The sequence below is a fragment of the Phaseolus vulgaris genome, chromosome 1, assembly GCF_051622355.1.
Source record: "Phaseolus vulgaris cultivar YP4 chromosome 1, ASM5162235v1, whole genome shotgun sequence".
NCBI lineage: Eukaryota > Viridiplantae > Streptophyta > Magnoliopsida > Fabales > Fabaceae > Phaseolus > Phaseolus vulgaris.
The window spans coordinates 12980600-13005867 of NC_143498.1; the positions used below are offsets into that span (position 1 = coordinate 12980600).

Sequence of the window (25268 nt, forward strand, 5' to 3'; positions counted from 1 at the left end):
TAACTTATTTGAAGTGGTACGAATCCTTATAATCATTAATGAGGGATTTTTATACTTAATGATGAATTTTAATGGTTTCGAGGTGTTATGTCACTTAAATGGTTGACGTTTAACTTAACTTGTCATGTTGTCCTAGGATGCGACGTTGCGTAGTCATGATGTTTCACTCTTAAAAAAGGCAAAGCATTTTTAAACGCTTTGTCTACCCTTCATTTTTAAGTATAAAAAAGCCTTTACTCCACTTATGCTTTCTTCATTGATGCTTTTAGTTAATGCGGGCATTTCATCTCTTTGCACTTCGTTCACTCATTTCCTCTAGGTATACTTCTAATGGCTTCTTCCTCTTCATTTTTTGATTCCTTTAATGGAGACAAAGGTTGTTCCCATTGGAGATGAAACTTCTTTGAGTCGTACTGACCCATTCTCGGTTGAAGGGGATTCAATGGAGGAAGTTTCTTCTCCACCCCCTAATACCATCGTTGCGGTTGTTTCTGTTGCGTTGGAGGGGAATAAAGTTATCGTTGTCCCAATGAGAAAATGTAAAGCTTCTTCCCGAGAGGCACCTGAAACATTAGGGTCAAATTTGGAAAAAAAGAAAAGGAAATATATGTTTTCTCAAATCACCGATCCCAAGTACTTCTAGGTACTTTGGGAAGTTGCCGCATATCCCTATGTGCTCACCTTGAGATAATCAATCAAGGAATTTGTATCCTCTTTTAGCGTATGTTTTGACTCAATGGCCGAGTTCATCTTGGCGGAAGCTTGTAATGACTTGGACAAAGTTTATATGAAACTCTTGCCAAACCACAAGGACTTTACCTTTGTGTATGAGTTCTTCTTCAAAGAACTCGACGTTTTATTTTCGTTATTCTCTTTCAAGAACAAAACGCTTACTACCATGAATATGGCTCTTAGCCAAATTCACTCAAATAGTTAGGCCTTTCTAAAAGTCTTTCAAGTATTGAGCCATTACCTTCATATAAGTCTGATTATAATCAAATTTATGTATTTTTATCAACTAAAACACGATTTTGAGATCAGTTGAATTTCATTGAACGAAGCTCAACATGGTCCTCTTTTTACCATGTATACTTCTTCTTTCAAAAATTTCAAAATCAAGGTTTTAAAGTTGAAATACTTTCCTTAATACCCTAAAAATGCCTTTTCTTTTACTCAAATTATACACTTAAATTTCATTTGTATTGGCAAAGGTTGGATAAATTTAAATTCAGGATTGAGTACCTCCTTTTGGTCGAGGAAAAATTATACACATAAGTCATAAAAAATCTCCTTCATCCTATTAACAGTAAATGTCTCCTTAGCATGCCCTTCGTGGAGAACTCTATTTTCTTTTTTTTTTTGGATAAAGATTGCTTTCTTGCATTTTGTTGAATGTCACGTTAAATTGATTTCTAATTCCATCTTTGTTTTGTGCATATATCACGAGTAAGAATTTTGATTACAAGAAACTGTGTGCCAAGACCAAAGCTCCCCCACTACTTTCAAAATCCATAAAAAAAAGTGATACGAGAGAAAGATTCAAGATTTCATTAGTTGTTGTCCCAAATGTTCATCCTAAGAAAGTTTAACTTTAATTAAATGTGCAAAAATAATGTATTTTGTTAAAAAAAATGTTATTTTCCTCTAAAAATAAAACAAAATTTTATAAAATATTTGTTTTAAAATCAAGAAAATATTTATGAGATTATTTATTTGGACTGACAAGAATTAACATTGAACCTATATATTTTCATTCACAATGGAAAATTATAATTTATGTAATTCTTTGTTGTAAAAATGTTGTTAGTTGATATTTTTAATTGTTTTAAAGAGAAATTTTGTATTGAAAATTTTAACTGTCAAGTAGTTCGAGACTTAACAAGATAATTAATAATTTTTAAAATTATTACATAAAAAAAATTAATTATGAAATAAATGTGAGATTGAATATAATAATTAATAATTCTATAGAATTTTATTTTATTATCAAGTGAGTTAAGACTCAACATAATAATTAATAAATTTTAAAGCTTTATAAATAAAAGTTTTAATCATCAAGCATGATACTCATCATAATAATTAATAATTTTCAGAACTTTAAAAAAAATAAATTAACTATGAAGTGATTCTGAAACTCGATATAACAATTAACAATTTTCGAAATATTTTTTATATATAAAAATTTAGGATTATTTTTATTATGTGGACTGTCTAAACAACCTATTACATGAGAGGTAGAAAGCGGGTACACATGCACAAATCATTGATTGTTATGCATAGTTTCTTTTGAATCTCATACTCTTTAAAATATCAAAAATATCTTTTTTATTTTATTGATATAATTCAGAAAAAACTCTAGATCAGCATCGAGAAGATTTTTGGATTCGAAAATATTTTCCAATTCTATAATTTGGAATGGTTTCTTTATAAAAAATACATCATGAATTAAAGAATTGAAAAAGGTATTTTTAATTTTGAAAACTTCTTCTGAATTTTACAATCCAAAATACTTCCTTTTTAATTTTACAATCTAAAATATGTAAATTTGGAAAAATGCATTCCAGATTAAGAGAAAAATATAATTCAAAATATATATTTTTTTTTAAAAATATTTCAGATTATAGAATCCAAAAAGTATTTTCAAAAATACTTTCTAGATTTTAAATAGCAACAATACATTTTAAATTCTTTAATTTAAAATACAATTTTTAAAAATAAGATGATTTTTTCGCCGTTTGAGGAGAAACTACTGAGGTGAGAAAGAATCAACCCAAAAGGTTACACAAATGGACTCAGAAGTTGGCACGTAAAATGCACTATAGGGAAAAAATTGGTTTATCTGATCCAACTCCAAATGTAGTTTGATATGAACAATGATAATTGTTATATCATCCGTTTTGTTCTCAAGCTCCAACCATATCAACCTTTTTCTCTCTTTGAATTCTTTCATGTTCTGCACTCAATTCATTTAGTGTATGAAGATTGATCAGCGTTTTAAATATGTTCATTATTTTGAGTCATTCTTTATGTACTGGACAAATTGACTAATACTTCATCTTTCTTTGCTTTATTTTTAATTTTTTTTTTGCATAATTTTTCTTTTTTTTTTCTTCTTGTGTAGTTGTGGTTTGAATGTTTTGACATGCTTCTGGCTGATATTTGTACATATTATTCTTAATTTGCATGTCTTCTTATCTATGAATTCTATTATATTGTGACACTTATCAACTATTTCCAACTATGTAATATTAGTGTACTTTTGTGTTTTTTTTTTAAATTTTAATCGGTGTCATATAATTTTGACTCATTTTGATTTTGAAATCCATTACATGTTGTCTCAAGTCATGTGGATCCAAATTTATCTTCAATTTCATGTAGTACTTTTTTTTTTTACATTTTATTTTCTTGCTTTAATTGAGTCTCTTAGCATGCATTGATGTGTGCTGAAATTTGTGCACCTTTGAGTGTTTTTAAATAATGAATTTGAGTTCTATATTTGTTAATAAATCAATGACAAATTCTTATAGTTGGAATCTATATTAGCCAAATCTGAAAAGCCATATGCATCAAATTCAAACAACTTAGCTCAAATTGTATTCGCCCAACGCTCTGGGTCTGATTTTTGGATTTGTTATTTTTTGGTCCAGTTCTGTATTGACTTGAAATGAGTGGCAATTTACTCCTTGTGATCTTAATTTTAGAGGATTAAAATTTCAAAATCGGATCCTTTTTGGATAAAAAATATAAATTAGCTAAGTCACATTTCACAATTCCTTAGTTTGAAATCTACATTAGTTCCTTTCTTTAGGTTTCCAAAACTTGTGTGCCTACTTTGTTGCGTGTTTTAATTCTAGTTTGTCAAATTCTTCTAAACTTTTTGTGTATTGTCAATTTATAATCCATTTGTGTTGTCAAATTTCAAATTAAGCTTTTGATAGCCAAGGTGAGGAAGAGATAACTAAGGTTGAATTCCCTAAGGAGAGCAAGCAAGTGGACGACTTGGAAAGGAGAGACAAACACTTGGAAGATTAGAATAGGAAAATTTAATTGTAATTTCTGTTGTATTTCTGAGTTGTAAAAGTACTAAACTCTTAATTAGTGGATTAATCATTCGTGTAGATGGGGAGTGTGTCTCAAAGGTCCAAAGGTGCCAATGACCCTCATCTAGTTTAAATTTTTTGCAAGCTTAATTTCTAGTGTGTTTTTGAAGTTTCTTTTATTTTTTTTAGGAAACATCCTACTTGTGTTTAAAGCAATTTTTCTTTAGAAAGAAATTTGTGAAGTGCACTTGAATAGGATTTGGCTAGGAAAGGCTTGGTACTTAAGTCATCCATAGTGATTCACCTCTCTTTCCTAGGAACCTACCTTATGTGCTAAGCTTAGCTTCTTTCTTAAGAAAATTCTTGTAACACAATTTCTTAAAGATGTTTAAGCATATTTCTTTTAATAAAAGGAAAAATAAATTTTTGAAAGAACGAGATGCCAAACTTGCCATTCTTGAGAAGAAATTTAGAATCTTACAACTTAGAGAAAAAATAAAAGAGCTTGTAAAAATATGAAGAAAATTTATAACAGGAGAAAAAAAGAATATACAAGAAGAGAGACATAATTTAGAGAAAATTACAAGCTAAAAAGAAAGAACAATGTCAATCTAAAGAAGATTCACATGAGGAAATTCAAACTATAGAGAAAGAAATAATAGAACCACCTAAGAACCTAGTAAAAGAAAGAGAAAAGAAAAAGAGAGAAAAGAAATTTTGAACTCCTCTTCTTTAAATAAATCTTGTGCTGAGTTGCCAAAAAAAAACAAGAAATTTCAAGAAAAATGGCAACCTCATAAGATAGAAAAATAAAAATAAATAAAAATGCTTATGAAGACGTGTACTTATGTCAGAAGTATATGGCTTTTAGAAGCCAAAAGTTTCTTAGTTATTCCTTGAAGAACAGTTTCTTAGTTATTCCTTGAAGAACTTTGTTCTGCTTGAAAAATTTTGTAAATATACCAATTGATCTGTTTGGTGTTTATTTTATATGGGTATTTGATCCTGGAGGATAAACATAAACTCCATGCAATAATAAGGTTGTTGTCTAAAACCAAACTTGTAGATATGAGGATAGATCCTCTTAAGTGGGAGAGGATGATGGAAACCGTCCAACCACAAACAAACCTAAAATAAAGAGGAGGAAGACCTAGAGTCTGTGTATGGACTTACTTGCAAATATGAGCCTAATTGGGCTTTTATTTATCTTTGTAGGCCTAATCAAGAGGAAAAATTTAGGATGAATGAATGTACACATCATATTAAAGAAGACCTCTAAGTCATCAAAACATTAACTAGAGTTTTGGTAAGAAGAACACAAAAATACTATGTTTCGACTTAATTCAAAAGAGACTAATCAACATTATTTTTGGGTCAAACTTTAGCTTAAATAATTATATAAAGTAGTTTCGGATTTTGTGGGTCATGTATTGGTCCTAGTAGCATAAAATAATTGAGCCAAGTAGTGTAGTTTTGGGCCTTGTATTTCGGTCAAAAGTAGAACAAGGTAGCATGAGTTATCTAGGGTTACATTTGAGCTTCCTTAAGCTCAATGTAAACCCTAGAATATCCAAGAGGAAGCAAGAGGCACACCAAGGAGCTAGCTACACACACAAGACACATTTAACATGTGCTACACATGGGAGAAAGCATGGAGAGTGTGACTAGCCACATGCACACTCTCATGGGCTCTTCTAGATCTAGGGTTTATTTTGAATTTGAATTATTTTAAATTTAGCTCCCTTTTTGGCTTACCCTAGTTGATGGCGAACCATCCTCACCTCTCAAGCCATCATATGCTCAGTTTGTACAAATTGTAAAAAGTATATTAGACTTTTATTTAGGCCATGTATTTCTAGGCCATTTCTAAAATAGGTTGAAAATAACTCAAAGGAACTATATAAACCTTCACTTGGCACTCAAGCAAAGGTTTCAAGAGCACCTTCTTGAACTTGGATGATCACTTGCAAGGTTTAACCTTCATCATAGTTAAATTAGCTTAACCAAGTTGAAGGTAACCTAAGGGACACACCATTGCCTTCTTAAGAGCCTATAAATAAGTGGCTCATGCATTGTAAACTCATATTTGGATGTTAATGAATTGTGTTTCTAAATTTTCAGCATATTTCTCTTCCAAACTCTTTTTTCTAGATGCTCTTAAAGCCTAGTGAAACTTCAAGGAAGTTGACCTAACCTCTTACTTGAAACTTGCACCAAACAATATGCTTATTATCATATTTTCCACTTCCAATTTAAGTGCAATTCTTCATCAATTCTTTCTCTTCCTTCAATCATCTTCCAACCATAAGCAAGAAAACATTTCATCACCAACATTATAAATAAGTGTGCTAGCTTATTGTAAAATCAGATTATGAAACTTAGTGTTATGCTGCCAATTTACTCGGCCAAACACTTGTCTTACTCTCTCTAGGGTAAACATCTTCTAATCTCATTCTTCCACCTTCTAAAGTGAGTTGGCCTATCCTCTCACTATCCATAGTTCATCACTTCCACTTCAAGTCACTGTGAGCTCTTATAAAGCTTTCAATTGTTTTCGCTACAACATCTCCATGACTCTTACATCTCCATCCAACAAAATTTTGCACAACATATAAGGCTTAATGTTATCACTTTCGTCCATACCCTTTATTGACATAAATATTTCTTCATCCATTGCTCAAATTTACACAACATAAACAAAATATTGCTATCCTATGCTCATAATAAAGACTTTTATAGTTATTATACCTATAGGACACCCCACCCCTTTGTTTATGATGCTTAAAAAAGGGGAGAACTCTTAGAAAAAATTTATTACGAAGAGAAGAAAAATGGTAAAGCAAGGAGAACCCATGCTGAGAAAAATATGAAGACATCATGAAACAATATCCATATAAGGGGGAGACACTAAGAAGAAGAAATGAAAGTTTTCCAAGAGAAGCTTTCAAGAATTGAAAAGAAGAAGACCCAAATAATGAGTCTTGAAGAATGAACAAGACGCATAAGCTAAGGTGGAGCAACCCACAAGCTTCAACCAATGATCAAGTACTGAACTAATATCATATTAGATGTTCCTCAATAGAAATTAAAGACCAATCAGACCAATCCTTCTTGGCACAATTTGTTCATCTAATGTTGTAATATGCTCATGTTCACATGTATTATTTTAACGACCATTAAAATTGGAAGATTGTTAAAGCAAAAAGTACAACATCTTCATTGTTTTGATTATGTGTTTAAACATAACAAGTTGAGAGCTTGAAATACATGAAACAATTGTGTTTGATAGAAGTTGATCGGATCATCAATAAATATGCTACGTCTGATAGAAGATGAGCATTATGCTAAGTTTCACTTCATCTGATAAGTTAAATGAAGATCATTCAGACGATAAAGTACAAATTAAGACTTTAAAATTAGATACATGAAGAATATTCCAAAGCTTGAGTCTAAAGGAAAATAAAATGTCTTCTATTTTTATCCCAAGAAGATTCACACCAAACAACAACATTCAAAACCTCCTGGATAGGAGTTAAAGTTGCAATGAACACCAACTTCTCTGACATAACTATTTCCAACTCTAACTTAGTTGATATCTTGTACGGTGTGCAAATTTATCTATTATTTGATGTAAACGGATATGCTATCAAGACATATAAGTATTGGCATGAATTAATGCTACATGCCATGAATTTAATGTTTCTCAACAAAAGATCTCATCAGGCGATAACAGAAGAAGAAATGAGATTTCAAATCTATTCAACAACCAAAAAAGGAAATGCAACAACTACATTTTTCAAGCCTTTGAAGAGAAAAACAAGTGAGTCATAATTTTGCAAGTTGGTGGACATTGCAACTTTAACTCAAATCGCAAGAGATATTTGAATAAAGCTTATACTTGGCAAAAATATCTTTGGTGATAGATGGTAAAGACATTATCTGCATCACAGACTTAAGCTTAAAAAATATCATGATCATCATCTATCTTCTACCAGACGGAGTGAGTAGTATGCTTAGTGCTTTTATTATTTCTCACACAAAACACTTGCATGATCTGATCTTTTCGTTTAGCACTTATCAAATGCAACTTCATGCTTTTTTGGTTTAAGAACTTAGTAATACTTTAACAAAAGACTTCACAACATTCTATCATTTGTCACATGAAACACTTGTATCTTACATGATCTATTGTTTCTATATTATTACCGTCTTACAGACGAAGTGCAATCAGATTTTACATTTAGTTGTTTTAAACCACTAATTAAAACCTTGTAATATTGGACTTTTTCCTAACATAACTGTTTTTTAAACAAATAATTGATTAAAAGTGTTTGTCTCAATTTTAACTAATGTCTTCGAATCATGATAAATAAAACTTTTCACTCACTCTTTCAAGAGAATAATCACTAATTGAAAAGAGCATTTTTAAGTAATAAACCGAGAATTTTATATACTCATTTTGAGTCATCAAAATTTTAAGAAAATCAACTATTTGATAAAGGTTGTGTTGTTGTTCCCTTGAGTGTTATCTTTGTTGGGTTGTTCCAATGGTGTTTTGTAATTTTTGTCCTTGTTGGAGTGTTTCCAATATTTTATTTGAGATTGTCTTTCTGGAGTGTTTCTGGTGTTTGTTGTTAGTTGTTATTGCAAGAGTTGATAAGGAAAATATCTTCTTGGGTGATTAAAGAGTGGATAAGGCTATGATCCTCTTGATGTGGTTCAAATATGGATAGGGCATAAGATCCTCTTTAATATCCATAGTTGATTGAAGTCGATAGTCTCTTGGTGTTTGTAATTGTTGTGTTGCTTTGTACAAATTGATTGATAGTGGAACCAATTTTTCAAAGGTTGAAAAATTGAAAATTGGGTGTAGGATTCGTTTAATCTGAACGAGTATAAACTTGTGGTATGATCTATTACGAAGTGGACTTTAAGCCTAACTCAACCCCATAAAACCGGCTCATAGGGTTGAGGTTTGCACCCACTTATATACAATGAAAGGCTCTAATCTCTAGTCGATGTGGGATCTCCAACACACTCCCCTCACGCCGAGACTACCAACTCGTGCGTGGGACTATATATTATGGGTGGTCCGATAGCGGCCCGATAGCGGGTGGCACGATAGGCCCAACAAATACTCGCTAGAATAGGCTCGAAATGGCTCTGATACCATATTACGAAGTGGACTTTAAGCCTAACTCAACCCCATAAAACCGGCTCATAGGGTTGAGGTTTGCACCCACTCATATACAATGAAAGGCTCTAATCTCTAGTCGATGTGGGATCTCCAACATGATCTTTCTCTTGCTTTATCATTCTCTTTGTATTGTTATCTAATTCTTGTATCAATTAGATTCTCAAAATAATTGCATTATTTAAAAAAAAAACTTAAAGAGTAAATATCTTTTGTCCTACAACCCATTCTTGTATCAAACTTGCTTCCACAAATAATTACATTCAATTTTTCTACCTTAAATAAGTTTTAAAAGAATTCCAAGAAAGAAAACTTTTGTGAAAAATATTTTCAAACCAATTCAACCTCACTCCCCTCTTTGTTTACCTTAGTCATTCCCTTTTTCTAACAATGGGGCACAAAACCGGTTTTTGAAAGATACTTAGACAAAGATCCTTATTTTCTGGTATGGCTTTGCAAAGTCAAAGTTTTTGAGAAAGTTCTGATATCAACATACCTCCATTGTTTTGTGGTAAAAATTATCCTTTTTAAAAAACAAGAAATCAAATATTCTTAGAATCAATTGGTAAATGAATGTGGTATGATGTGATGAATGCTCCATACATTCATCATATGTACCATTAAAAATATGCAAGTTGAGAAATTTTTTATTATGCATGATATAAATATCAATGCATAGTTTATTATTTATTTATAAAATAAATTACATTGATTATTTCCCAGATTTCAATTTTTTTAATATTCATTATAACTTATTTATTACAGGGAACACATTTTAATGTTTTCAAACAATTAAAAAGGTTAATATAATATATAACTGATGTAAATATAATATTTATTTTAAACTATTAAAGAAGATTTATAAAAAAAAATAAAAAAAATGATACATTTGTATAAGTATTTTGATTACATTTAATTATAAAAGAATATAAAAATGTTTACCTATAAGCATAACAGTTCCAAATAATATATATATATGTGTGTGTTTTTCTCTTTTTCTAGACTTGGTAGTTAAAAAGTTTGAAGCAGGTTTTGGAAAAGAAAATGAAGGTAGAGGATCTTTCAAGGGTAATTGAAGGTGCAGGTTCACTTCTGGATGATGATGGCAAGCCCAAAAGAACAGGTTTCTTTCTCAATCCAAAATTTTTTTGTTGCAGTTTTCTTGATCTTCATTAAGGAAAAGTAGAAACATGTTTTTGCTGTTCCTTGTCCAAATTATCAAAATCTGATTATTGTCTCAGAAATTGTTGTTGGCTTCAGCTTTTCCTTTTAAAGCTCTTTTAATTTTGAAAAAAGTAATATCATTGTACATACTAAAAATTAAGATTAAGAGTTCATTCTCCTTGCTTTAGATTTTGCTAAATTGGTTCACAATTAGAGACTTTCAAAGTTATTCTACTTTGAATAATCACATTTTTTATTGTAGAAAAACTACCCAAATAACTAATAATTATTCTGATAATATCATAAAAGTTCATTTTTTAAGACTTCAACAAAAGTTTTAATAATAATTTTTTATTTGAATAATTATTATAACATCTAGGTTTTTAGTTTTTATAATCATAAAAAGGTGATACACGGGCTTTTTCAATCTTTGTTTCTACTTTTATTATTATAATAAGACTAATCTTCTGTAAAATAAATTAGAAACATTCTTGGTAAGAAAAAGAAAAATTAATTTAAAATAAGACTTTTTTACGATTAAAAAATTCTTTTAAAAATTAAGTCAAAACCAAATTAAGTCTATATTCAAAGCCATGTCAATTGAAAAAAGTAGAGTTAACGTTGTAGTAAATAATAAGTCTGTTTCGTTTTTATAATATTTATTTTAAAAAATTATATTATCATAATATTTATTGATAAAATAAACTGTTTTACACTAATAATATTACATCTAACTTAAACGTTACCTATAGTTTTATGATTTTTAGTTTTTATAGAAAATTTAAATATTATTTTATATCTTTAAAATGTCAAATGTTTTACTTTATTGTCAACGCTCTCATGAAATATTAAAAAAATAAGGAATATGACCAGATGTAACATTATTAAATTTTTTTATATAATATATTAAATATTTCAATTAATTAAGACATTTACAATAATTTTTTTCTCATAAATATAATTTAAAAAGGTTAACCCAAAATATGTTTTTGTAGTTTAATAAAACCTTACACATTATTCCTCTATCCTAAAAATGAACAATGGTTTCAACTATATATCATTAAAAAACTTTTTTTACTCTGTCATCATTACTTTTTTTATTTTGAAATTTCATATGAAATAATGTTAAAGATCAGTTATTTTGTAAAGTAATAAATTATTTTACAACATAGGAAATATTAAATTATTACTTCCTTGGTTACTTTAAAATTATCGCTTTACTAATAATTTATTTTTAAAATTTTAAGATTACATAATTTTTTAATTATACTCTTATTATTTTTATCATGGAATAAAAATTGTTTAAACATTAAACAGGAAGACTGAAAAAAATAAAAAAAAATTAAATATTTTTCTTCATATTTACTCAACAGGTGAAAGTAAGTAAATTAGGCTCTAACTCCTGCAATTATAATTTGAAATTATATTAATGACATTTAATTCACATTAAATATACAAAAAATCCTTTTTTTCACATCTTACTACAATAAATTAACCTAAATGAGTTTTTTTTTTTATTATCTTTGACTATTGAAACTTTGAGTCTTAGTTTTGAAAGTTTGACTTTGAATTAGTGTGTGGTGCAGGAGAATCAGTGTCACTAATAAAGGTTCTTAAAAACCTCATTTGTGATTAAATATTTTTATTCTATCCATCTTCATTTACAGACAGAGATGATTTATCTGTGATTTTGGAAAGCACCTCTTTAATAAAATAAATAAATAAATTTCTGCTTACTTTTTTATGTTTTCATTTAATATGTTCATTTTAAAAATAAAAAAATTTCTGTTTATTTTTAATAAGCAAATCCTATGCATTTTTTAATTAAGTGATTACTTTTAAAATTACTTATTTCAAAAACACTTTTTTTTAAAATGAACTATTTCCAAGCACTTTTTTTAAAATAAGTGTATTTAAATTACAAAACATTGATGATTTAATTAATAAAGTTGACTAATTTTAATTAATAACATCATATCTTTATATTTTATTTTAAAATATATTTAATAATTAAATCATTTATGAGATCACTATATTTAAAAATATTTATAGTAATTTAAGAGATAATTTCTTCAACTAATAAATATGGCTTATATTGTTAATAGCTTTATACTCAACTCCTACAAAAAGACAAATGAATGTTTAATAATATACTTCATAATAAATTAAAGATACAAAACAAAATTTGTAATTGATGTATTTGAAAGTAGTATTGTTCATACAAGGGTAAGACAAAATCGTAAAATAATTACATGATTTCTTTGTTGATAAGTAATGTTTGAAAGTTTTCTGTCTTCTATGATAGCTTTAGTCTTTTATGATAATTCTCGTTCTCCTATAACAATTTCTTATTTCGATCAGTCCAAGAGTTGTGGTGTGCCTACTCAAGTCAATATTTAGGAATCATAATTAATGCATTGAAAATGAACAATAGTAGTATAGTAATAAATACCTTGAAGTACTCTATTTGTATTGTTTTTAGTGAACATTTATCTACATGTGCCTTTGGGAATGGTCTATATTATTCTTAATATTGGTCTAATTGTTGCTTACACATTATGATTAGTTTAAACGTTTATTATAATTTAATTGATTACATAATTATTGTATATTGATATATTGAGACCTTCTTAACATTGCTAGTATATCTTAGTTAGATTGAATCCTCTCGATTCCATGAATCTGTTCAACATGTCGTCAATTTAGACATTCTCAATTTATGAGTTTGTACTATACGTTGATCTGAACCTTCTTGGTTTATGAGGTTATACATTACATGACCCTCTTATGCTTGACTATATTATGATAAGTCAAAAAGAAAATTTTATTTATATGTTCAGATGTTATCACATATGTGTGGTAGATTGGTTCCTTGAGCTTGAGTAAGTAATTGTTACAAAAAGTCTAGAGTGTTCTAGGAGTGCCTTAGAAGACGTGTACATATAATGCGCTTGATTATGTATTGGGACCACCTTTCTTGAGTATTTGTTTGAGAGTTGTTCATTTTGAGGTGTTTTGTGAGGTCTCAATCCTTTGTTAGAGGTAAATGTTGTCTTCATTTTCTTCTAATAACGGTTTATCTAGTCTTGAGTGAGGTCTCAACGCTTCCCCTTGGTTTAATTTGAGGTTTTGCATTCGAAGCACAAAGACTACTCTATTCTCATATTTCTTGGGTCCTCGAGTACTATGTTTGCCAACTACCTTTTTTATTTGATGATCTGTCAACATCCAATGTCTATACGTCATTTTCCTTGTTCACTCCTTAAAGCTTATTAATAAAGTCAACAAGACATTAAGACTTAATCGATCCTCTCAACTATTTGATGGAACTCTAAGAACTCTATTGGTCATGGAATCATGCTTCCGACCAATTTTGGTTCATGAGAACCTTAGATATAGGAAATCAATTTTGACAAGAATTTGGTGACTTTGAACTTACGATTTCAACCATCTTATTAAGTTAACAAGAGATAAGGAAACTTTCTCTTGCAATTGGTACTTATCTTGTTGTCCTATAACACTCAGCTGATGCGATTGATAGATTTTTGTTCCTTTACCAAATCTTAGATTTAAGTTAAGCTAATAGCTTCATCCAATATCAAAATGTACAAAAGGATTGATTTTTCAAGGGATTGGCTTACTTAGAATATATGGTGAAGAAATGAAGGTTTTGAGATTTGAGAAAGTTTTGTCACACTCATCTCCTCACTTGAAGGTTTCAATTTTTCTCATAAATTATAATATTGGTTTTGTTTTATCAACCAATTTAGGAAGAAAATGAGAAGCGAAAAGGACCTTCCAACAAGCCTTTGGACTTTCTTGATGTTTTTTTAATTTCTCAAGGCCAAAATGTTCTTATAAGTGTTATAATTAGAAGAGTGAAAAGCTAGGAAGAGTCAATCAATTGAAAATTCTGTTCAACCAAAAAAAATTTGTTTTATGTTTGATTCCAGAAAATCAACTAGTTGTTTTCACGAAACAACCGATTGTTTATACCAACAAAATGAAAAACAATGTTAAAACAGTGTATGAGTGTAGGGATAGAGAGAATCACACAAGATGTTTATACTAGTTCACTCTTAACCAAGAGCTACATCCAGTCCTCATCTAACCATTGAGAATTCTCTATGTAATCAAACCTAGATTACAAAACACACACCAAAAGTGATGATCTTGAACCCCTCAAGAACACACACCACTCTTTGGCACCACATAGTTTCCAAAACACACCTTTCTTGAAATTGCCTTACACTCCAATACAAAAATACAATATTTGAAGAAGAAGAAGAGGAATAGAATACACCTAGGTAAATCAAAGCTTAAGTTTCAGAAGTACAAACCTCAATCCTATTCCACACACTTGAGATGATCCAAAGCTTTTGAAATCTTGAAAACGTCTTTCATGAATCTCTCTTTCTTATTTAATGCAAAGGAGCATAAAACAACCTTTATATGACCTTAATCAAGTGGTCAAAGCAGGTAAATAAAAAACAATTTTTTTTTAAAATCATTTAAAACATATTAAAACCTCTTAACATAATTATGTTAAGGTTTTCACAAGAACAACTAATTGAATTATCGAAACAACCGGTTGATTCTGTTTGACAGGAAAGCCAAAATAAAGCTAAGTTTTTCCAAAACCATTTTAAAAACCTCTAAATGTCAAACAACAGGTTGATTCGACATTTCAACAGGTTGAAATTTCACACCCTTTTAGAAAACTCATCTTTTCAAGAAGGTAAAGATTCAATTGAGTTTGGATCATCTTAAGGAGTGAATTAACAAGTTTCAAACAACTAAACAAAACACACACACACATCAACAGGGTCTTCAAGCTTTCCACTTGAATTTGGAGACATCAAAGCATCTTGTTCAACAATAAGGTTAAGAAGACTCTTGTAAAACCATGCGATCTCTTTGTTGATTAGTCTTAAGGTGCCTAGAAGTCTTTGGTCTTCAATAACAATTCTCGATCTTTTATGATAGTTGTTCTTAGTCTTAATTGATCCAAGATGGGTGAGGTGCTTATAAAGACATTTTGACGCCTAAGTTAGTACTAAGGGAACATAATCAGTATGTAGTAGTATTAATGATAAATATCTTCTAGTAGTTTTTTTTATACTATTCTTAATGGGGATTAGCCCATTAGTCATTTTTAATCTTGATTTAGTTGTTATTTAAATATAATAATTAGTTCTAGGTGATTATTATAATTTAATTAATTATGTAAGCATTATATATGGTCATGTCGGGACCCTCTCGACCTTACTGGGACTAAACTGAAATCTCTCTATTTTATTAATATTAACTTAAACTTTCTTGATTTATGCAATACATTATCTTAATTTTTCTTAATCAATTAAATTGTATATTCATAAATAATAAATTATTTTATCCTTCTCCACACATACACCACTCTTTCTCTCTATATAAAATAAAAAAATATAAATTATATTTAAGAGCTGAGAGGGAAGGGGAGGTATTTGTGTGTGAGATAATAGTTTATTATTTACGGTAGCATTTTATAAATAATATATATATATATATATATATATATATAATACTAATTAATAAAACTTTAAATTTATATAATATTAATAATTTTAGAATAAATAAGAATTTATTTATAACAAATTTAATTATAAACAAAATGAACCGTGCATGATAAATAAAAAGGGGTTGAGAATTTAATCACAAAAAAATCATTAAATAAAAATTAATTTTAAAAATAAAAAATAATTAGTTTTTATATTAATTAAATTAGATACTATTTTATATACTAAAAAAATTATTAGTATCTAAATTAGTTTTTATTATTAATAAATAATTTTTAAATTGGTATCTAATTAACTATCAATTATTTAGATTTTAAAGTTGATAGTAGTGAACCTTTAAACACAACAATTTAGATTTATTTTATTAGAGATTACTACAAGTGACTTAACTTTATTACAAATTAAATACCATTACATCTTACCTCAAATATAAAAAATTAAATACCATTACATCTTACCTCAAATATAAAAAAAATATTAATTTCAAACTGATTAAAAATATTAGATAAATTTATTTTTCATGTTTTTTATTTCATAAAGTAAAAAAAAAAAATTTTTGAAATTATCAGTCTATTTATTATAGATGATGTTAAAAGTTAAAGATAATAATATTTTTAAATAGTGAAATAAAATTAAGGTATGGAATTTTTTATATTTAAATTTACTAAACATTATATTTTGTTTGTTTACACTTGATTTAGAGTATAACAACTACTGATGGATACGGAAAATAGGCAAACTATTTTTGGTTATGTGACAATTAAAGACATAAATTTGATTAATTCAAAGTTTCATAGATGTTAAGTATTCATACAAACTTTTTCAAGAAAGAATTAGAGCTTAATTAAATTAAGGATGACCTAACCTCAAGAACCTCAATAATACAATCAAATTGTCTATTGTTTTGTCTAAACCTGCTATTGTGCAATATAAATATGTGATTGTTCAAACTAAAAAAGCGAATGACGTAAAAAAAAACATAATTTTGTGGTAGAGGTACATGTACTTGTTCGTAATGTAGGGATGGTGGAAGTTGAGGGAGATGTTATTGATTTTGATACTCTTGTGAAAGTTGTTGTTGGTCAAGAGGATTGAGTTAGACTTAAATTCCACTTCTTAATATGATATCAGAGTCATTTAGAACCTATCATAGCAAGACTTTGTTGGGCTTATCAGGCCACCCGTTATCAGGCCGCTATTGAATCACCCATAAATATATAATCTGACAGATTGGAGATGCCACATCGACTAGAGATAATGTCATTTAATAGTATATAAGTGGGTGCAAACCTCATCTTATAAGCTGATTTTATAAGGTTGAATTAGGGTTAAAATTCACTTCTTAAAATATTGGTCAAAAGTTTAAGATATCTATTGAAGATATAAGGGTTGATTCAGGATCTAAGGATGATATTTTTTTTATATGTCCTCTTTGAAGAATGTCCATGAATCTAATGATTTGCTGCAGAAAGAAGGACTCCTTATCTCCTGAAAATTCTAGTCTTTTAGAAGGATTCTATCATCTCAAATTTGCAACTAATTTAACAAGTTCTAAATTAGTTGATGTCAAATGGGCTACTAAATGTGTTTCTCAAGATTTAGTGTTGCAAAATTATTTTGAATCTATTTCAAATGATGAACAAGAGGATTAAGAGTCATATTCGGCCATCTTGACAGCGAATATAGTTGAATCTATCTCAACTAGTATTTCCTTAGAGCTTAATTTGGTCTCTAAAGTTATGGGCTAAAAAGATGGATAAAAATGAATCATTAAGTGAATATGGGAAACTAGTTCAAACCTCCAAGAAATCGGGACGTCTTCCTAAAGTTAGAGTGAAAGCCAATAAGATGAACTCAAAATCAAGTCAACCCAAGAAAAAGTAATGGTAGTAACGTACATCAATATTATAGAATTTTATTACCGCTGCTAAATGCAAATGAGGATCAATCTGATTGAATTTCTTGGATTCAATAGTTTCTCTTTGTTGTTTTTATGGAAGTTACGTTTAGAGAATGTTCTTTTGTTTCCTTTTTTTCTTTATTTAATTTATTTTCACTTTTTTGTTTAAACTCTTTATGTAGTTGCTTAAGTTATTATTGAGAGTTATTTTTTGTTTTTTTTTTTTGCATGGAATGTAGTCTTCCATGTTTTTGTTTTCTTTTTTGATTTTATATTGTTTTTCATATGATTACAGTTATTGCCTAACACGAGTTCTATGACAAAGAAAATTAAGAATAACTTAGTCTAACCTTATCATGAATATTTTCTTAAGGTTATGTTCTTCTTTCACTTAACACTAATTTCATACGGATCTTTTAAGGTTAAAAATAACTAGATATTGTGCAATACAAACACAGAACCACTGATTGTAGTTAATTTATTTTTTATATGTTAAATTGTTAAATATTAATATGAATGAATGGTTAAGATTTTGTTCTATTACCTGTAAGGTTGATGAGATTTGAAGGTGTGTTTCCAGATTGATTTGTAAATATTTTTTAAACCTTAGCTTTATGTAAGCTCCAATAAAGAATAAATTAGGATTCCCTTACACATTGCTAATATGGTTATTAAGGAAATGACGTAACTAAGTGTGTTTAGAATACCTATATGAATTTTAAATATGATAATAGCAATGGTTCAAGAATTATAGGTTTGAAATAACTCTATTCTAAGAAATAACTCTGTTAAAATAGGGATCAGAGAAGAAAGCTTTAAATAAAAAGACAAAGAAGAAAGCTTATTTTTTGTTAACCTTTCTTTTGTATCTATTAGGTATGAAAATACATTGTGTTATTTCAAGATTTTATGTATATGGTTGTTATTGCATATAGTGACACTTTAAGTTTGATTGAGAATAAGCAGGGACAACATGGACAGCAAGTGCACATATATTAACAGCAGTGATTGGTGCTGGAGTGCTATCTATAGCTTGGGCCATGGCTCAATTGGGATGGATTATGGGCATATTCTCAATCTTGGTCTTTGCAATTGTCAACCTCTTTACTTCATGTCTTCTAGCAGATTGTTATAGATCACCAGATCCTGTCACTGGCAAGAGGAATCATGTTTACATGGATGCTGTGAGAAACATCTTAGGAGGTTTGTCTACCTTGTAATTGTCATATCTCATCATAATTAATTTCCAAACCTCAATTCTAATTGCAATTTATTTGTCAAACAATTAGGTAGTAAAATACCTATGATATGTGCAATCATGCAGTACAGCAACCTTCTTGGAGCAGGGATTGGTTACACAATAACTACAGCCATAAGTATGATGTAAGTTCTCTGTTTTTTTCAGGTTACTTTAGTGGCTTGTAGAATAAAACAGTAGTAAATAAAACAGTAGAATGCTAGAAAACAGTAGAATGCATAATATGTTAAAAGTTAAAGGAGTAGTAAATAACATTGATTTAAATAAAAAGTGTCATTTTGTTTTAATTTTTGTCTCTCAATAGCTATTTTGACCTCAACTCACTTAAATCAAAATCTAGTAATGTGACTATTTGAAGTGTGTTATAAAATCTATTGAGAGGGTTGTGAATGAAAAAACCTCACTTTTCAAGATAGCAAATGTGAAAAAGGGGTGAAAAAACCATTGCATTTATAGAAATTAAAAACACAAGTTGTTATATTTTACCAAAGTCTGGAAAGCACAATAGACCTGTCTATAATTACTTTGATAGAAGTAATACATGTCCGTAAGTAAAAAAGTAACGAAGATTAATGAGAGAAGATCATGTGGTTGAAGATACTTTACTTCATACTGGTGAAAGTGCCTTTGGACTCAAGAATTACAAAAAAAGAAAATACAACAAAGACAACCACAAAAACATGTGTTTTTCTTTCTTGTCCCTATTATAAGAAAAATAATCATCAACACTTGTGTTGGTAGAAGATAAATCCAAAATGTCAAAAATGTGGTCAATTGGGTTGGGACCATGTAGAAAAGATATGCTACTCCCAACATTTTCATGAAGATGCCAAGATTGTAGAGGATCAATCGGAAGATGAACTACTTCTTGCAACATCATGTATTATAACCAACAATTTTATAAAAAAAGGTTGGTTTATAGATAGTGGTTGTACATACCACATGACTCATGATCAGAAACTTTTCAAAGAGATCAACAAATTAGATGTTTCTAAAGTAAAAATTGGGAGTGGAGAATAAATTGTTGTGAAAGGCAAGTGTCAAATTAGATAAATGTTACAAGGCTTCCTTTGAAAATAGACATTATGTGATTAAAGATGCAAGTAACTTAGAAGTATTCGAAGTTCATATGAAAGACAAAATATTTGCTTTGGATTTGATGATAAATGATTTGGCTACAAAATAAAAAAGATATAAATGAATTATCAAAATTAATAGAAGATAGATGTTTGATAAAGAAGCTTGAAGTCCAAGAGGAGAAAGTAGATGAAGAATCGCGTTCTAACATCCATCAAAGGTCAAATGTCACTACCATAGAATCAATACTACCATAGAATCAATAATAGACAAAGAAAATGGGGTTGATAAAAGAAGAAATATAATGAAGAATATCAAATTAAAGGAATATGTGATCCTATGGAAGAAAGAGAAAGACAAGAACTACAAGAAAAAAAAGAAGGAAGAAATCAAGCACTAAAAGAAGAAAAAAAATTTAAAATTCAAATAAATAAATATTTAAAATTCAAATAAATAAATATTTAAAATTCAAATAAATAAATATTAAGACAAGGAGAAATGTTAAGATATTTGCTTAATATATTTTATTTAAACTAGTTTTTAGGAATTTGTTCTATTTTTTTACAATATCTTTTACACAAGATAAAAATACATTTATTTATTATTAAAATGTAAGATATTAAGATTAAAACATTATAGATATTTAATATTATGTTTGTTGGAGATCCCACATCGATTAGAGATTAAAGCCTTTCATAGTATATAAGTGGGTGCAAATCTCAACCTCACGAGTCGGTTTTATGGGGTTGAGTTATACTTAAAATCCACTTCGTAATAATGTTAATTTAACTCTAGGTATAAAGTACATAAATAAAATAAAAGAACAAATCCCTCCATATAACACATCTCTTATATTTTCAAAATCCCAATATGAATTAGATGTTTTAGTTCCCCAATCTTTACCAAGGATACAATTATAGCAAGAAAAAAGCCAAAATACTAGATAAAAAAGAAGTGAGTTTGTTAAAACATATTAAATTGAAAGAGAAGATCAGAATATAAAGATCATTATAAAGAGAAATATGAGGGACTGAAACCACAACATACCAGAAATTAGGTATGGAGTGTTGAGCATTTGGAAGATGATGTATGTTTAGTAGGTCTTGAGTTGAATATAGATGAAATGGTAATACCATGGTTGATTTGTGAGTTTAATTATTGGTGCATATATTTCAGGACAATACGAAAAATCATCTGTTTCCACAAGAATGGAATTGGAGGATCGTGTCGGTTTTTGAGTAATCCATACATGATTGGTTTTGGAATTGTAGAAATATTTTTGTCTCAAATCCCACACTTTCACAAGCTGTCTTGGCTCTCTATCATAGCCGCACTCACGTCTTTTGGTTATGCATTGATTGGTTCTGGACTCTCTCTTGCTTTGGTTTTCACAGGTTACTTTCCCTCCTTCTTATTCACTTTTTCTCATCTTTTTTATTCTCATTCATTTACTCAATTTCAAGCTTTGTCATATAGAATGCTATAATTCAAAACTAGACTATTCAATCTCATGTATGACGAGTTACATTCGAATGGAAGAAAGAATACACTTTTATCATGTACCATCCTCCATAACCACTGAAAAACAGGTTTTGTTTAAATAAATATAATTACAATTTTAGCTTCATTAGCTTATGGAACGAGGCCATTTATTATTGTTATTTTTTTTATTGATTATGGTTATAATAATAATAAAAATATTATCATTATTATTCTTATTGATCAATTGTAAACTTGACATGGGAAAACAAAAAATTGGACAATATCAAGAAAGTCGCATAAAAAAATTACAAAAAATTGTTAAAATAATATTTGTAGAATAAATCACCTCATTTGAGACATTGTTTTAAAATTTGGAATTCATGATTTTGATCTTACAAGGTGTCTACGAGGATAAATGGATGATGTGTATTTTTTTTTTTTTACTTTGATTTCTAAACAATATGTGACTATTGAGTGTATTAGAGCAAGCCTCATAGTCAAGGTCTAAGGTTTGAACTATTTTTTTCATTCAATTGAACGTTAAGGGGAAGAAAATTCGTCTTTGAAACCAAATTTTCAATTCTCACATACGACACTAATGGTTTGACCTCAATCATGCTATCTTAACATACTTGAAATCATTTGTCTGTGGGAATGGAAAAAGTGGTTCTAAAGATGAACGTTCCTTCCTCCATAAACTTCGATTTGAAGGCTTGTTCTGGTACGCATAATGTACAACATCACTTAGGAGTCGATGTCAAGTATAATTTAAATACACACTCATCTCTTAACTCTTTAAAGTGTTTTTTAAGAATAAAATTATGATGAATCTCTGAGTATATAATACCTTAAATGTAATGATTGATCTAACGATATTATCTCAACATATTTAATATAAAAAATATATAATTAATTGTATCTCTTATTTTATTATTATTATTTAACTTTTTTAAATATGTAATCTCAACCATTTTGTTGTTCTTTATTATTCGTCAAACATTTTCCATGGTTTCACTCTTAACACACATATACCACACTTGTTGTAAGAATTTTAAGGTGATAGATAAATTAAAAAAAATCTTATATAAGTTGTTTATGGTAAATAGTAGTATAAATATCGACATATTTTGTTTTTAAGTAAAATAAGTAAAAAATACTATGATAACTTTAATTATATTAGTTTATTTAAATTTTATTGGAGATTAATATAATTGAGTATGTGTTTGATCTTTACTAATTCTCACATATGTTTATTAAAAAAATCAAGTGATAAAATGTTACTTCAAGATTAATTGCATATAAGGATGGAAAATGATTATAAACTAGTAGTTTTAACTTTTGTGAACGTATTAAAATTGATCTTTGAAAATTTCTATAGGGTAGAAATTTGTATTGTTGGCATTTTTGGCAAAGTTCTTAATGGCTTGCCTTAGTTGTTAAATTCTGCATTATTATTTTGTTTTGCAATGGTGTATGAGGATTAACATGTGGGTAAACATGGATTGAAGCAGGGAAAGGAAAGAGTACCTCTTTAATGTGGGGCAGCAAGACACAAAGTCCAACATCCAACTTATTGAATATTCTCATTGCACTTGGAAACCTTGCAGTTGCTAATAGTTATTCTCAAATTCTTATAGATATTCAGGTATGGTTACCCTACAAATATTGTCCCCACTATAAACTCATGTCTTCTAAGTTCAATATACATGGGTTTATCTAAACTAAAAATTAATTCAAATATACAAATTTTAATTTATTTGAAGGACTAACTTCAAACCATCATACATTTTTGGGGGTTAAATAGGTCGTTTTATTAGGTTGAAGAGAAGGCAACAAACACCTTCTAGAAACAATATTTCATAGTTTTTTTCCTTCTTGCATTACACTTGAAAATGATTGATACTGATCTAGACATGAAAAACAGGATTCTTTGAAATCATCACCACCTGAAAATAAAGTGATGAAGAAGGCAAATAAGATAGGTATATCCACAATGACAATTTTGTTCCTGATATGTGGATGTTCTGGTTATGCTGCATTTGGTTCAGACACCCCTGGCAACATCCTTCTCAGCTCTGGGTTTAAAGAGCCTTTTTGGCTAATTCTCTTAGCCAATGTCTTCATTGTTGTGCACCTGGTTGGAGCATACCAGGTTTGATATATCCCTATTCAAAATATTTTGTTGATGAAGTTCATAGTGTGTTTGGAAATCTATTTGTCTGAGATGGGGGGTTCTTTTCCAATGCATAAACATACATGAATGAGTATTGAAATGGGTTGAACATGATTTGATCTTTCTTGTTTGTTATTGATTCTTTCTCTTTATCAATTTCAATTCCTTGTTTCAATGTACTGATCTTGAATGAATAATTCTGGCAGGTTGTTATCCAACCCATTTTTACTGTAGTAGAAACATGTGCTAGCGAAAGGTGGGCAAGGTCAAGTTTTGTTAATAGGGAATACCCTATGAGCATTGGGAAAGTGAAGTTGAGGCTTAACTTCTTTAGGGTAGTTTGGAGGAGCATACTTGTGGTGGTATTGACTGTTATGGCCATGGCAATGCCCTTTTTCAATGAGATGCTTGCCCTTTTGGGGGCCCTTGGGTTCTGGCCATTAGCAGTATATTTTCCAGTGGAGATGTACATTGCAAGAAAAAAGATCAAAAAGGGAATCAAGTGGTTTGGACTTAAAACCTTGAGCTTTTTTTTCATGCTTCTGTCTCTGGCTATAGCATGTGCCGCCATTCAAGGCATTGGTCATGCTCTTCACAAGTACAAGCCCTTCATGTATAAAGAGTAGCTAGCTAGTAAGTTGTTTGTGACTATGATGTCAAAACTTTCACAGTATGCTCATAAGTAGAATGAACAAAATCTAAGGCTATGAAAAAAAATATTTGCCAATTTTGTTATTTTTTAGTTTAAAAGAATATTTGTAGTATCCTATTCATATTTGATGTAACAAATATCAATGGATCTTATGTTTTAAATGATCTTATAGTTATTATCTACGTTATTTCTTATAGTAAAAGTATTATCAAACCATTCAGACTAAAGAGAATTGTTTAAAAGAGAATATTTAGAAAATAGTAAGGTGAAAGAGAAATTGATAATTATTTTATTTTATTTTATAAGTTCAGTCATTCACTTATTTAAAACTAGTGTTTTAACTTGACAATCTTATATATGTGAAAAATATTTATTTTTGTATAATTAAAATTTATGATAAAAATATTCTTAAATAGATTAAATATATTTTGATTTCACAGCTAATCATTGAAATTGATTTGACAATTTTTAAAAAATTAATATTTAGATAAAGAAAATGATAAATTGTATCAAATGAATTATTTGTAGTGGGTACAATCCTCAACCCTATGAGCCAGTTTTATGGGGTTGAGTTAGGCTTAAAGTCCACTTCGTAACATGATATCAAAGTCATTTCGAGCCTATCCTAGCGAGTATTTGTTGGGTTTATCAGGCCACCACCCATAATATGTTATCTCACGCACGAGCTCCTATCTATCACTCTCGGCATGAGGGAGGTGTGTTGGAGATCCCACATCGACTAGAGATGAGGACATTTCATTGTATATAAGTGG

General features: G+C 29.0%; 1 protein-coding gene across 1 annotated transcript; it reads left to right on the plus strand.

Annotated features, from left to right (window-relative positions):
• Nucleotides 1-10278: 10278 nt before the first annotated feature.
• On the plus strand, nt 10279-24540 carry LOC137815449 (amino acid permease 3). The gene is made up of 7 exons (XM_068618578.2): nt 10279-10357; nt 18820-19056; nt 19143-19236; nt 21365-21582; nt 23182-23315; nt 23595-23822; nt 24050-24540. Exons 1-7 carry the CDS (start codon nt 10279-10281, stop codon nt 24467-24469), a joined length of 1410 nt encoding a protein of 469 aa, XP_068474679.1. The 3' UTR covers nt 24470-24540.
• Nucleotides 24541-25268: the final 728 nt, after the last annotated feature.

What these genes read in the sequence shown, in the direction of transcription:
- LOC137815449 (XM_068618578.2), top strand. Translation starts at nt 10,279, where the DNA reads ATGAAGGTAGAGGATCTTTCAAGGGTAATTGAAGGTGCAGGTTCACTT. An exon ending in TGTGAGAAACATCTTAGGAG is followed by an intron (nt 19,057 to 19,142) that starts GTTTGTCTACCT and finishes TCAAACAATTAG; the next exon opens with GTAGTAAAATACCTATGATA. An exon ending in TCTTGCTTTGGTTTTCACAG is followed by an intron (nt 21,583 to 23,181) that starts GTTACTTTCCCT and finishes GGATTGAAGCAG; the next exon opens with GGAAAGGAAAGAGTACCTCT.